Below are 14,033 nucleotides of genomic sequence, written 5' to 3' on the forward strand. Positions count from 1 at the left end.
CCAGTCTGCATGGAGCAGCCAGAATTGCCAGTCTGCATGGAGCAGCCGGAGCTGCCAGTCTGCATGGAGCAGCCAGAGCTGCCAGTCTGCATGGAGCAGCCGGAGATGCCAGTCTGCATGGAGCAGCCGGAGATGCCAGTCTGCATGGAGCAGCCGGAGTTGCCAGTCTGCATGGAGCAGCCGGAGCTGCCAGTCTGCATGGAGCAGCCGGAGATGCCAGTCTGCATGGAGCAGCCGGAGGCGCCAGTCTGCATGGAGCAGCAGGAGATGCCAGTCTGCATGGAGCAGCCGGAGGTGCCAGTCTGCATGGAGCAGCCGGAGCTGTCAGTCTGCATGGAGCAGCCAGAGCTGCCAATCTGCATGGAGCAGCCAGAGCTGCCAGTCTGCATGGAGCAGCCAGAGCTGCCAGTCTGCATGGAGCAGACAGAGCTGCCAGTCTGCATGGAGCAGCCAGAGCTGCCAGTCTGCATGGAGCAGCCAGAGCTGCCAGTCTGCATGGAGCAGCCAGAGCTGCCAGTCTGCATGGAGCAGCCAGAGATGCCAGTCTGCATGGAGCAGCCAGAGATGCCAGTCTGCATGGAGCAGCCAGAGCTGTCAGTCTGCATGGAGCAGCCAGAGCTGTCAGTCTGCATGGAGCAGCCAGAGCTGTCAGTCTGCATGGAGCTGCCAGTCTGCATGGAGCAGCCAGAGCTGCCAGTCTGCATGGAGTAGCCGGAGCTGCCAGTCTGCATGGAGCTGCCAGTCTGCATGGAGCAGCCAGAGCTGCCAGTCTGCATGGAGCAGCCAGGGATGCCAGTCTGCATGGAGCAGCCGGAGCTGCCAGTCTGCATGGAGCAGCCAGAGCTGCCAGTCTGCATGGAGTAGCCGGAGCTGCCAGTCTGCATGGAGCTGCCAGTCTGCATGGAGCAGCCAGAGCTGCCAGTCTGCATGGAGCAGCCGGGATGCCAGTCTGCATGGAGCAGCCGGAGCTGCCAGTCTGCATGGAGCAGCCGGAGCTGCCAGTCTGCATGGAGCAGCCGGAGACGCCAGTCTGCATGGAGCAGCCGGGATGCCAGTCTGCATGGAGCAGCCGGAGCTGCCAGTCTGCATGGAGCAGCCGGAGCTGCCAGTCTGCATGGAGCAGCCGGAGATGCCAGTCTGCATGGAGCAGCCGGAGCTGCCAGTCTGCATGGAGCAGCCGGAGCTGCCAGTCTGCATGGAGCAGCCGGAGCTGCCAGTCTGCATGGAGCAGCCGGAGCTGCCAGTCTGCATGGAGCAGCCGGGGATGCCAGTCTGCATGGAGCAGCCAGAGCAGCTAGATCCGCCAGTCAGCCAGACTCTTCCAGATCTGCCAGTCAACCAGACTCTTCCAGATCTGCCAGTCAACCAGACTCTTCCAGATCCACCAGCCAGCCAGGATCTGTCAGAGCCTACTACCTGCCTGAGTTTCCTCTCAGTACTGGGCTTCCCCTCAGTGCTGAGCTTCCCCTCAGTGCTGAGCTTCCCCTCAGTGCTGAGCTTCCCCTCTATGCTGAGCTTCCCCTCTATGCTGAGCTTCCCCTCTATGCTGAGCTTCCCCTCAGTCCCGAGCTTCCCCTCAGTCCCGAGCTTCCCCTCAGTCCCGAGCTTCCCCTCAGTCCCGAGCTGCCCCTCAGTCCAGTGGGGTCCTTGGTGAGGGTTATTAGGCCAAGGTCGGTGGCGAGGGTCATCAATCAAAGGACGCGTTACAGGGGGACTAAGACTTGGTTGGAGTGGGGTCCACGTCCCAAGCCGGAGCCGCCACCGTGGACAGACGCCCACCCGGACCCTCCCCTATGGGTTTTAGTGTGCGGCCGGGAGTCCGCACCTTGGGGGTTCTGTCACGCCCTGGTCTTAGTGTTTTTGTGTTTATATATTTATTTTGGTCAGGCCAGGGTGTGACATGGGGTTATTTTGTGTTGTGTTGTGGTATTGGGGGTTTTAGTAGGTATTGGGATTGTGGCTGAGTAGGGGTGTCTAGCATAGTCTATGGCTGCCTGAGGTTTTCAATCAGAGTCAGGTGATTCTCGTTGTCTCTGATTGGGAACCATATTTAGGTAGCCTGGGTTTCACTGTGTGTTTGTGGGTGATTGTTCATGTCTCTGTGTTAGTTGTCACCAGACAGGCTGTATTAGGTTTTCACATTTCCTTTGTTTTTATATTGTTCGTATTTTCATTTCATTAAACATGTATCGAACTACCCACGCTGCATTTTGGTCCGACTCTCCTTCGACGGAAGAAAGCCGTTACACATAAATGTCCATTCATTATAATCCACAAAATAATTCACATTTCCTGTTGCTGCAGGATTATTTTCCTGCTGTAGCAATCTGGCTCAAATTAAGATCCTACATCTGTACATAACAATGCATTACGAGGCATGTCTAGTTTTTGAATGGAATCACATTCTTGTCTTTAGAAGGTGTAATCATTGGATATCAGCTGACGTGTTCATCATTGATCAAACTGATCTCGAAGCGACAACACAACGCTTCATTAAAATAAAAACTGAGGTAACAGGAGGGAATGACAGGAGTTGTTGTGTTTATGTCACCATTTTATTTGTGACTTAGATCAATCCAAATGTTTTTTTGTGTGTGTGTGTGACTTCATAAGAAAGATACATTGGAGAAAGATAGAATATAAGTGGATGGACATGCTTTAAAGTTGCAGATGGGGGAATTCAAATCTCCATAGCAGAGGGCAATGCATGGTCCAGTGTCGGTTTTAGACCACCAAGCCAAACTCCAGCACATCCAAGGATCGTTAAGCACTTTAAAATACATTCTCTGTAAGAAATGTGCTACATAAAATGTATTAATTGATTGTTTAGAGAATAAGTGTGTATCTGCATGTTCCCTTTAGGATTGCAAGTGCTTTGAGTTGTCTAACTTTGTAAGCGAGACAAAATGTAGATCTCAGGGGGTCCTAATTTACAAAGCATTTGCACCTGTTTTTATTTTATTTTGTGAGACATAAAAAGTGTGGATAAGGGCAGAAACATTGATAGAAGTTAGGAAAGATTAAAACTGTAAAATTAAGTAACAAGTAGACTAGACTGCTGCTGGTAGACTACTGCTATGTTATTAGCTGTTCAATAGGAAGAATGAAATCTAGAATGAAATCTATGAGTTACTTGGGTTTGTGGCCTTTACCCAAGATGTTATCTCAGGCTATTCCATCATCAGGTTGAGGATCCTGTTCAATCAGGTCAAGAATGTTATTTAAATAGACTGTTTGAGGAGTTAAAAATACACCTCAGTGGATGAAGGTGTGGTGAGGAATGACTGGAATGTTCTCTGACAGGTGGTAGTATATTTATAGGATCTGTGTTGTAGCCAACCAACAGGAAGTGTATTCAGGCCAGGAATAGTCTAACACCAGGACCCATAGTCACAAAGAGTCCCAGAGTAGGAGAGCTGATTTATTTTATTTTAAAGTTTAACCTTTATTTAGCTAGGCAAGTCAGTTAATTAAGAACAAATTCTTGTTTACAAAGACGGCCTAGGAACAGTGGGTTAACTGCCTTGACCAGAGGCAGAACGACAGATTTTTACCTTGCCGGTTCATGGATTCAATCCGGCAACCTTTTCGATTACTGCCCCAAACGCTCTAACCACTAGGATACCTGCCACCCTGTGATCTAGGATCAGGTCTTCTCTTTTATTCATTATGGTTTAAAAGGCAAAAACCGATCCTACTTCAACTTCAACACTACTCTGAGACGCTTTGTGAATACAGGCCCAAACATAGACATACTTAATTTGTGGTCATGTTCTGAAGGGCCTAACCTTTCTTTATTACCACAAACGTGGAACATGAAGTAGGTTACTATGCACATAGGTAGATAGGTATGTAGACAATGTTATTTTAAGAAAAATGATTTTTCATGTGACGACCCAATTGACTCCGACGCAGAGGAAGTGAGAACCTGCTGATCGAAACAATCAGTGGAAATTCTTGCAGACACCGCAGGGGTTCAAACTGTAGAACCCAGTTCCTACATTTGAATATAAAAAATTATTTTATCAAACAAAACTATGCTTCAGTTTATCTCTGGGACCCATAGGATGACAAATCAGAGCAAGATTACTGAATGTAATTACATTATTTACCTTCAGAGGTAAATGTATCAAACCAATTGCCGTGATAAATGTTTTGCTGTTGTTGTGCACTCTCCTCAAACAATAGCATGGTATTTATTCACTGTAATAGCTACTGTAAATTGGACACTGCAGTTAGATTAAAAATAATTTAAGCTTTCTGCCCATATGAGACATGTCTATGTCCTGGAAAGTTTGCTGTTACTTACAAACGTCATGCTAATCACATTAACACACTGTTACGTCCAGACCTTAGTTCCATTTTTATGTTTCTATTTTAGTTTGGTCAGGGCGTGTGTTGGGGTTGGGCATTCTATGTTTTTGTTCTATGTTTTTGTATTTCTGTGTTTGGCCTGGTATGGTTCCCAATCAGAGGCAGCTTTCTAACGTTGTCTCTGATTGAGAACCATACTTAGGTAGCCTTTCCCACCTGGTGTTTGTGGGTAGTTGTTTTCTGTCTCGGTGTCTGCACCAGACAGAACTGTTTCGGTTATTCTTTTTGTCATTTTCGTATTTAGTGTTCAGTTGCTAATAAGTATTAACATGGACACGTACCACGCTGCATTTTGGTCCGATCTTGACTACTCTTCCTCAGATGACGAGGAGAACCGTTACAGAACTACCCACCACCAAAGGACCAAGCAGCGTGGTGAGGAGCAACAGAGCTATCTGGAGAAATGGACATGGGAGGAGATACTGGAAGGCAAGGGACCCTGGGCACAGGCTGGGGTCCATCCAGGCGCTGCCAGAGTCTCCCACCTGTCCGGCGCCGCCAGAGCCCCCCGCTTGTCCGGCGCCGCCAGAGCCTCCCTTCACTCCGGAGCTGCCAGAGCCGTAGAGGGCGCCTCTGGACTGAGGGTCTTCAGTCCGGGGCCTGCTGCGAGGGTCTCCGCTCCAGAGGCGCCACCTAAGTGGGCCAAGACTGAGGTGGAGCGAGGTCCACGTCCTGCACCCGAGCTGCTGCCGTAAGAAGGCCCACCTGGACCCTCCCCTTTAGTCAGGTTTTGCGGCCGGAGTCCGCACCTTTGGGTGGGGGGGGGGTACTGTCACGCCTTGGCCATAGAGAGGCTTTTTATTCTCTATTTTGGTTAGGCCAGGGTGTGACTAGGGTGGGCATTCTATGTTCATTTTCTATGTTTTTGATTTCTGTGTTTGGCCGGGTGTGGTTCTCAATCAGGGACAGCTGTCTATCGTTGTCTCTGATTGAGAACCATACTTAGGTAGCTCTTGCCCACATGGGTTTTGTGGGTAGTTATTTTCTGTTTAGTGTGTTCTGTCCACAACTCCTCCCTCATAGGTGACTCATTACAATGATTCATTGCTGTTTCCTGCCTGTAGCTCACTAGTCCCTATGAGGTGCTTAGTTATACAGGTTATGGGTTCTATAGGCAATTGGTTTAATTCCTGGAAATTAGATTAAATTAAGAATTGCCTCTGTCTGTTACCACAGAAGGGGTGATTTTTTTTTTCACAGCTTCTTCCAGCTGGATTGTAAAGGTGCTATGGCACTGGTACCTGTGGCGGGTGTGATAACCTTCATTATAGCGTTTTTTTCTCCCCCTGGGTCTATTTTTTAATGTGTGTGGTTCAGTGCTGGGTGCAAGCTGGTTACCAGTGCGCATCTTACCGCCTGTTGTGACAGAAGTGGCACTGCCAATCGGGGTACCATTTGTTACAGGAGCCCCCAAACCCAGAGTAGAATGAGCTATCATGCAAACCTTAGCACATAAACAGTTGTGTCGAAACAAGGTGTCAACCCAAGCAATTTGATAAAATTGACATAATAAATGAAATGGCATTCATTTTAAATTGCATTGGATTTCCATAAATAGCTACTGCGTTTGACCTGAAACCGTTCCTGAGAGTATTCCTTGGGCCAAATGATACCCAAGACGGGTTATCTTCACACATACTGTAGGCCTAAGGCAGTGTTTCCAACAGTCCTCTAGGATCCCCAACGGCAAACAGTTTTGTTGTAGCCCCGGACAGTTTTGATTTTAGTTGACAAGTGTAATCAGGTTTGCTTGTCTTGGGCTACAAAAATTGTGTGCTGTTGGCGGTCCTGGAGGACTGTTGGAAACACTGCCTTAGGCCTACAGTATGTGTGAAGATAACCCGTCTTGGGTATCATTTAAAAGAAGAAGGGAAGTGTGGCTTAGATGCACAAGGTGTGTCTCTCTCCAGAATGCACTCTCTCCTGCCAATTTGTGTGTATTTATTGTTTCATAACTTCATTGTGTAAATTGTTTGCCCTCTGATAGTTAGCGTCTATCAATTCCCCATTACATACAATATATCACCAGTAGTACATTTACCATTTTTCCCAATAATTTGTTTAGTTACGGTAATTTCTGATAATGCATTCAATATATTCTTATTACAGTCATTAGAGTGAACACGTTGTTTTCAGAGCTCACAACCCTTGCTACACTTGTGAGAAACAAGTTATGTGTTTCTGTGCCTGATAAGCAGGATTTCCAACTTGCAGTTTTTTGTTTCCAACTTGCAGTTTTATGTCTGTGCTATATCTCTCTCCGTCAGAACACAGCGCAAAAAAACTTCCACACATCCTGTTCTTCTGACGAGATAGAAAGTCTGCTAACCCGACCGTTCTGAGGCTTCTGACTGTCACATGACCCAGTTAAATGAGTAGAAACTGGTTACTAATACACAGTGTTGTCTAAACAAGGAAATTATGACGATTTGTCATGATGTGTTTTTTTTTTGTCTCACTACCTCAATCAACAACCAAACACATCTGAAACAGAGAACTGGTACAGGAAGCGACAAACTGCCACGTAAAGTTAGAATCTCTCCCGCCAAAACCTTCTCATGGTAACACTTTACCTAAACTAAAGCATCCTGGTGTAATGCTTTATAAGTTGTTATTAGCATGTAGGAGCCTTTATGATGTCTTATAAAAAGGCTTGTAATATGTTGTCTCTTTCTATGCATTAACTGTTAAACTATCTGGCTGTTACTTCGTTCAGATGCATAATGCATAATTTACCCAAATGCTTGAAGTAAAAAGTGCCCTTTTCAGTAAAACGTGTGAAGCTTCTTCAACAAAACTGGTCTTTAATAAACCTTAGAATGTTCTAAGTAAATTATCAGTGTTTTGAAGGATTGAAGCAGTAATTGTTGTGTGTGTGTGTGAATGTATGTGTTTTTATTGAATTTATATTCAGTAAGATCCTAATTTAGCAAACAAATACATTCATTACGTTGGAAATCGTTTCTTCATCTTTTTTTATACATATATACACAGTGCAACAATAACATGTTTACATTGTCATTCCTTCACATATTAATTATCCAACATGTTATAATGTTTTTCAGCTTACATGCCTCATGGCGTGGTGTCAGAGTAAAAACATATCCTATTCTAAACTTGTATTGGTTTTAAAAGACACACTTAGTAGATAATCCTATCTAATGTCTCATCAAATAACTCCACTGATCAACTGCAGATACCTGCTCATGCAGTTGCTGCTCTGGCTGTTCACATGCTACATAATATGCATCCTTGAAAACATCCCCCAAGACAGAGAAAGTCCCTAACTATCACATACTCTGCAAGGTAATCCCCCAGCACCCCATCTCTGTCATAGAAATACAATCTATTTCTATGTTCTATGTAATCCTTTTCTATGTATCATATGTTTAATTTACATTTTTATTAATTTAGCTGACTCTCTTATCCAGAGCGACTCACAGGAGCAATTAGGGTTAAGCACCTTGCTTAAGGGCACATCACCTAGTCAACTCAGGGATTCAAACCAGCGACTATACAGTTACTGGCGCATCTTAAGTAATTTAACCACTAGCTGCTTCCCCTGTTGTGTTTATCTTTCAAGTGGAAGCACATAGACTACTAGACACAAATGTCAACAAGGATTCAATCAGTCACTTCTGTACGTTCTGTTTCCCTTTGGCCTCTTATCTCTGTACCCAGTAGAATTCACATTTGGAAACATCTTCTTAGGAATCCCATTTGCAAACCCTTCTTGGCTGTCTAACATTGCAGTCCATTGTTGGAAACCTCGGTCCAGTTTCTACCGTTGGTATTCATTTACACCTTAATGTAGTCTGATGCAGAGTCCAGTAAGGTCCTGTAGATGTTGGATCTGAGGAACCTGGGGTAGGAGTCTTTCTCCATCAATCTGTACACAATCCACTGGGCCTCGTCGAAGCAAACTGTGGTGGGCGTCTTCACATTCCGCCTGATGAGATCTCTGGTCTTGTGGTCAATGTTGATCTGGCGAGAGATAGAGTAAACTGATGAGACTTGGTGGATACAAGCAGATGTGTCCATATATAGTAAATAGTAAATATAGTATAGTAAATACATACATGATCAAAGATCTACATGCTTTTCGTAAAGTATTATAAACTGGGTGGTTTGAGCCCTGAATGCTGATTGGCTGAAAGCCATGATATATCAGATCGTATACCACAGGTATGACAAAACATTTATTTTTACTGTTCTAATTAAGTTTGTTACCAGTTTATAATAGCAATAAGGCACCTTGGGAGTTTGTGGTATATGGCCAATATACCACGGTTAATGGCTGTATCCAGGCACTCCACGTTGAATCGTTTGTAAAAACAGCCCTCTGACTACAACATACCTCTTTTGGAGCCTCGGCTTCAATATATGTCTTGTAGATTTTCTTGGCCCTGGAGGACAGCCTGAAGGACGACTTGATCTTCTTGTAGTCTTGACAGATCAGCCAGAACTCAATGTTCTCGTCACTGAACTCTGACTTCAGGAAGGCTTGAAATGTTGTCATGCCATCTAAAGGGGGAGGGGGACACACACACACACAGACAGACTTAGCTAGGCTGAACAACCTGCAAACCTATGAAAATGGACATATGACGATTATATCATCAACCTCCTGTTGTATGTTTAAATGTTGTTTTAAAGTACATGAAATGCTTACATTTCGATGCGAGAAGTCTCTCCAAAGACTGGGACCACAGGATAATTTCCTCAGGGCTAAGTCTGTAAAAGTGGAGGACATTTAGTTTCAGATCAAAACCCTGGATGGAGATGTGGTTCCTGGATGTGTCCTGACAGAGTCTACCTTATTTACCGTTCAGTGTTGGGGGATTGGGAAGATCTGCGCTGTAGTCGGGATTTCAAGTCGCTTCCCCTGAAACATGAAGTAAATAGGTGAATACACTGTAAAACACAAGAATACACACAAAAAAAGTGCCATTGCACAATAAACCCCAAATATATCTGGTTCCTAAGTGCAAAGGAAACCAGCAACGTCATTCAAAACGATTAAATCTGCACAAGTGCCGAATGACCAATAAACCAACTTTGAATGTAAAATGTATCAACAATACTGCAAAAACTCACCTCGTCTGATTTCTCCTCTTGTCATCCATGTCCATGTTGTGTGAATGCAGTTCCCTTGATGGTGATGTGACTGAGATAGGCATATTTGGGGGAACAATAGTTGGGTTCTGTGTATGTAGCACTCAGTGTAGTGGTTCTCTGTTAGTTGTCAAAGTGTATCTATTTTGACAGTCTCATCAACACCCCTCTTTATACAGAATATGACTGCTGTGAACGTCACGCGTTTCGTTCGTTACAAACCGCAAAAATAGAGGAAGTAAGGTATGACGCTCGTTTGTTCAAACCAGCTCAATGCAGTTGCTTGTCTGCACGTTCAGAAACCTGCACAGGTCATTGCCTGTCGAGAATAAGGCCAGGAGATGCAAATATGACTGGAAATTTAAACAACAGATAAGCAGATATTTACCTTTACTCTGCTAGTTGGCATAGGTAAAAAAAAATCCAATTGTTAAAGTTTTCAAACATTTGTCAGGTGGAAGTTGTACTTTCATAAGAAGGCCTTTTGATTTCAGGTCCCATGATTCTGGAACTTCTGTTTCCACCACTCTAAAAGTGACTCTATATCTATTTTTTTTTAAAATACAGTTTACCCTCTGTTAGTTAACACATTTACAAGCATTTTTGGGTGTGCGTCAATGCCTGCTTTTTTTTTTACTAGACTTTCTACCAACATAAACTTTTGCGTTTTGAAGAGTATAACCTTTTGTATGAGACAGTACAGTACAATATTTTGGTGTAGGTGTCAGTAGAGTTGGTATCATGACACCTGGATGCATTATTTTCCCATTAATCATCTTATCTGGAGTTTTTGGCAGACGTTATTGGTCCTATGTTGCTCAGATGGTAGAGCTTGGCGCTTACAACGGCAGGATAAGTGGGTTAGATTCCCGGGACCACCCATATGTAAAATGCATGCATGCATGACTGTAAGCATCTGCTAAATGGCATATATTACAAATGAAATAGGGTGCAAGCAGAAGGTAAAATACAGTACCTCAAAGATTTGCCTGGATTCATCACTGTAAACCCCCACTGCCCATCTTTTAGTCTCCCAGTAGTGGCCTCTGACATTTCCTTTTCTGTCACAGTGAACCAATCATATACCGTATGTTATATACACAGATACATTGGGGCCGGATCACAATAGTTAAAAAAATAAAATAAAAAAAGTTAGTCTTGACTATAGGTTTAGACATCATGCTGTCAAAGACACTTAAAGTGGTTCTCCAGAGCTTTAAAAAAGATAGATATTTTAGCCAGTAGTTTTGAAAAGGGTCCCCGAAAGTTGTGAACAATTGTGCACTACATCATCCATTTCCTATGACATGTTACGTCCTGTAAATTTGTACGATATGTTCCAAATTTGTAAGTGCTTTAATATCCCAGACTGAATCTTCAAGTTAAAAAGAAAGGCAGATCTTTAGCATATGACAACTGAGCTGACAAAACTAGTAGTCAGTGTTGCTTTTACATCAGTGATGCTAACAGTTAGTGCCACTGGGAAGAATCAGTCAGGATAACTGTGTGATGGTCACATGGTAACAGAGAACATAATGCTTCAGATACAGTCCTCAGGAATACATGACCGTTTCATGCTGTGTCCTATACTGTATGATGTGTCATGTAAAGATTGTAGATCAACGTAAAACAAATGATATTCAAATAGTATATTGACCACAGCAATGCAGGTTCAATTCAGCAGTATTTCTCATCACTTTGAAGCATTCCTGTCAGCTTTGTATCCATTAATCTCTCTCTCTCCTCTCTCTCTCTCTTTCTCTCTCTCTCTCTCTCTCTCTCTCTCTCTCTCTCTCTCTCTCTCTCTCTCTCTCTCTCTCTCTCTCTCTCTCTCTCTCTCTCTCTCTCTCTCTCTCTCTCTCTCTCTCTCTCTCTCTCTCTCTCTCTCTCTCTCTCTCTCTCTCTCTCTCTCTCTCTTTCTCTCCTCTCTCTCTCTCTCTCTCTCTCTCTCTCTCTCTCTCTCTCTCTCTCTCTCTCTCTCTCTCTCTCTCTCTCTCTCTCTCTCTCTCTCTCTCTCTCTCTCTCTCTCTCTCTTTCTCTCTGTGCATCTGAGTGTTTGTGTGCACACCTTGTAGATTTGTACTGTACAGTAGGTCTACCACCATCAGAGGTAAATAAGAGCAGAGAAAACCCAGAGGAAGTTGTGGTGTTCACAACTCAACCCCACCCCTGCCATGTAGTTTACATAGCACCTCTGAAAATAACCTGAACATTCAAAAACCAAACAGAACAAAACGTCCCACTTTCGGTTGGCAGATCACATGTGACTGACCAAACCACCTACTTCCTCTGTCCTACGCAGCCAACTGAAATGTGTAATGTCATATGAGGACCTGAAAATAAATAAATAAAATATCCCATAAATTAAATATATGGGAGGCAGTGTATTCAACATGAGCTATAGTCAGTCCACTGACATAGGATTGTCTATGTTCCACTGACATAGGATTGTTCTATGTTCCACTGACATAGGATTGTTCTATGTTCCAATGACATAGGATTGTTCTATGTTCCAATGACATAGGATTGTTCTATGTTCCAATGACATAGGATTGTTCTATGTTCCAATGACATAGGATTGTTCTATGTTCCAATGACATAGGATTGTTCTATGTTCCAATGACATAGGATTGTTCTATGTTCCAATGAAATAGGATTGTTCTATGTTCCAATGACATAGGATTGTTCTATGTTCCACTGACATAGGATTGTTCTATGTTCCAATGACATAGGATTGTTCTATGTTCCAATGACATAGGATTGTTCTATGTTCCAATGACATAGGATTGTTCTATGTTCCAATGACATAGGATTGTTCTATGTTCCAATGACAAAGAACAATCCTATGTTCCAATGACATAGGATTGTTCTATGTTCCAATGACATAGAATTGGCATATTGACATATTAGGTACAGTGCGTTATTTTGAAACCTAACGGACTACTGAATGCACTGTGACAGTATTGTATACCTCCTAACATACCTGCTAACTGCAGCCCACACAGAGCATTCAGATTGGATTATTTAGAATTTTGTACATGATAACAACATATTTTTTTTATTTTTTTTATTTACAACAACGGCCTACCCCGGCCAAACCCTAACCCAGACAAGGCTGGGCCAATTGTGCGCCGCCCTATGGGATACAGACCCCCCTGTACTAGAAAAACCCCCCTGTAACTAGAAAAAGGACATTTCATGAAGAAAATGTGTGTGCTATTTTCAGCTATTTTAAGAGGCCAATATAGAATTCAAGCCCGACAGACATTGGAGACTTTCTATGAAACCACGTGTATTCTGGGAAACATGTACTGTATACCTAGGCTCACTTTGCATGCCCTCACCATGGTTACGTAAAGTATGCAAAGGGCCTCTATCAGGCCATCGCACAGCAATGCACCTTTGACCCCAGTAGGCACATTAAACTCACTTTTCAGAGCATCTAAACACTGTGGTTTAAAGCTCTATTTGTTCAGTCTTGAAAATCTGAAAAAGGTATTCTCGTTTTACTGTCCTTCAATGATGAGAAAGTTCCTCCAAAAATGTCCACACGTTGTCTGTAACATAATATGGTGGTGGTTCATAACGGCCGATGTGAAACTTGTGCAGCGTCTGTTTTCTGTGCTAAATGTACACACCATTCACTGTAGGAGGAAGTTTCTCCTAAGTTAAAGCCTCCATACTACAATAACGTATAAGTTAATTTGAGAGCTTTGCTGCCATCTGGAGTTGGAAACCTCCACGCACTTCAGGGAACATATCCCTCCAAAACCCTTCTAACCATTAAAAAATATGTAATTGTAATTTTAATTGAACATTTATTTAACTAGGCAAGTCAGTTAAGAACAAAATCTTATTTATAATTACGGCCTACACCGGCCAAACCCGGATGACACTGGGCCAATTGTGTGCCTCCCTATGAGACTCCCATCACGGCCAGTTGTGCGTGGCCCTATGGGACTCCCATCATGACCAGTTGTGCGCGGCCCTATGAGACTCCCATCACGGCCAATTGTGATACAGCCCTATGAGACTCCCATCACGGCCAGTTGTGATACAGCCCTATGGGACTCCCATCATGACCAGTTGTGCGCGCCCTATGAGACTCCCTATGATGGGACTCCCATCACGGCCAGTTGTGATACAGCCCTATGAGACTCCCATCACGACCAGTTGTGATACAGCCCTATGGGACTCCCATCACGACCAGTTGTGATACAGCCCTATGAGACTCCCATGCCAGTTGTGCGCCGCCCTATGAGACTCCCATCACGGCCAGTTGTGATACAGCCCTATGAGACTCCCATCACGGCCAGTTGTGTGAGACTCCCATCACGGCCAGTTGTGCGCGGCCCTATGAGACTCCCATCCGGCCTATGGGACTCCCATCACGGCCAGTTGTGATACAGCCCTATGGGCCCTATGAGACTGAGACTCCCATCACGGCCAGTTGTGATACAGCCCTATGGGACTCCCATCACGGCCAGTTGTGCGCGGCCCTATGAGACTCCCATCACGGCCAGTTGTGCGCAGCCCTATGGGAC

General features: G+C 44.2%; 1 protein-coding gene across 1 annotated transcript; it reads right to left on the reverse strand.

The window, feature by feature from the left end:
* Positions 1 to 7,332: 7,332 nt before the first annotated feature.
* On the reverse strand, positions 7,333 to 9,648 carry LOC112227170 (regulator of G-protein signaling 21). Its single transcript, XM_024392040.2, has 5 exons — positions 9,472 to 9,648; positions 9,200 to 9,259; positions 9,047 to 9,108; positions 8,732 to 8,898; positions 7,333 to 8,358 (listed from the first exon to the last, which is right to left on the reverse strand). Exons 1-5 carry the CDS (start codon positions 9,552 to 9,554, stop codon positions 8,173 to 8,175), a joined length of 558 nt encoding a protein of 185 aa, XP_024247808.1. The 5' UTR covers positions 9,555 to 9,648; the 3' UTR covers positions 7,333 to 8,172.
* Positions 9,649 to 14,033: the final 4,385 nt, after the last annotated feature.

The sequence above is a fragment of the Oncorhynchus tshawytscha genome, linkage group LG28 (assembly GCF_018296145.1).
Source record: "Oncorhynchus tshawytscha isolate Ot180627B linkage group LG28, Otsh_v2.0, whole genome shotgun sequence".
In the NCBI taxonomy this organism is placed as follows: Eukaryota; Metazoa; Chordata; class Actinopteri; order Salmoniformes; family Salmonidae; genus Oncorhynchus; species Oncorhynchus tshawytscha.

Coding starts and splice junctions, on each gene's coding strand:
- LOC112227170 (XM_024392040.2), bottom strand. CDS start 9,554: ATGCCTATCTCAGTCACATCACCATCAAGGGAACTGCATTCACACAAC. Junction 8,899..9,046: donor GAGACTTCTCGCATCGAAAT/GTAAGCATTTCA, acceptor CTCCCCCTTTAG/ATGGCATGACAACATTTCAA. Junction 8,359..8,731: donor AAGCCGAGGCTCCAAAAGAG/GTATGTTGTAGT, acceptor ATCTCTCGCCAG/ATCAACATTGACCACAAGAC.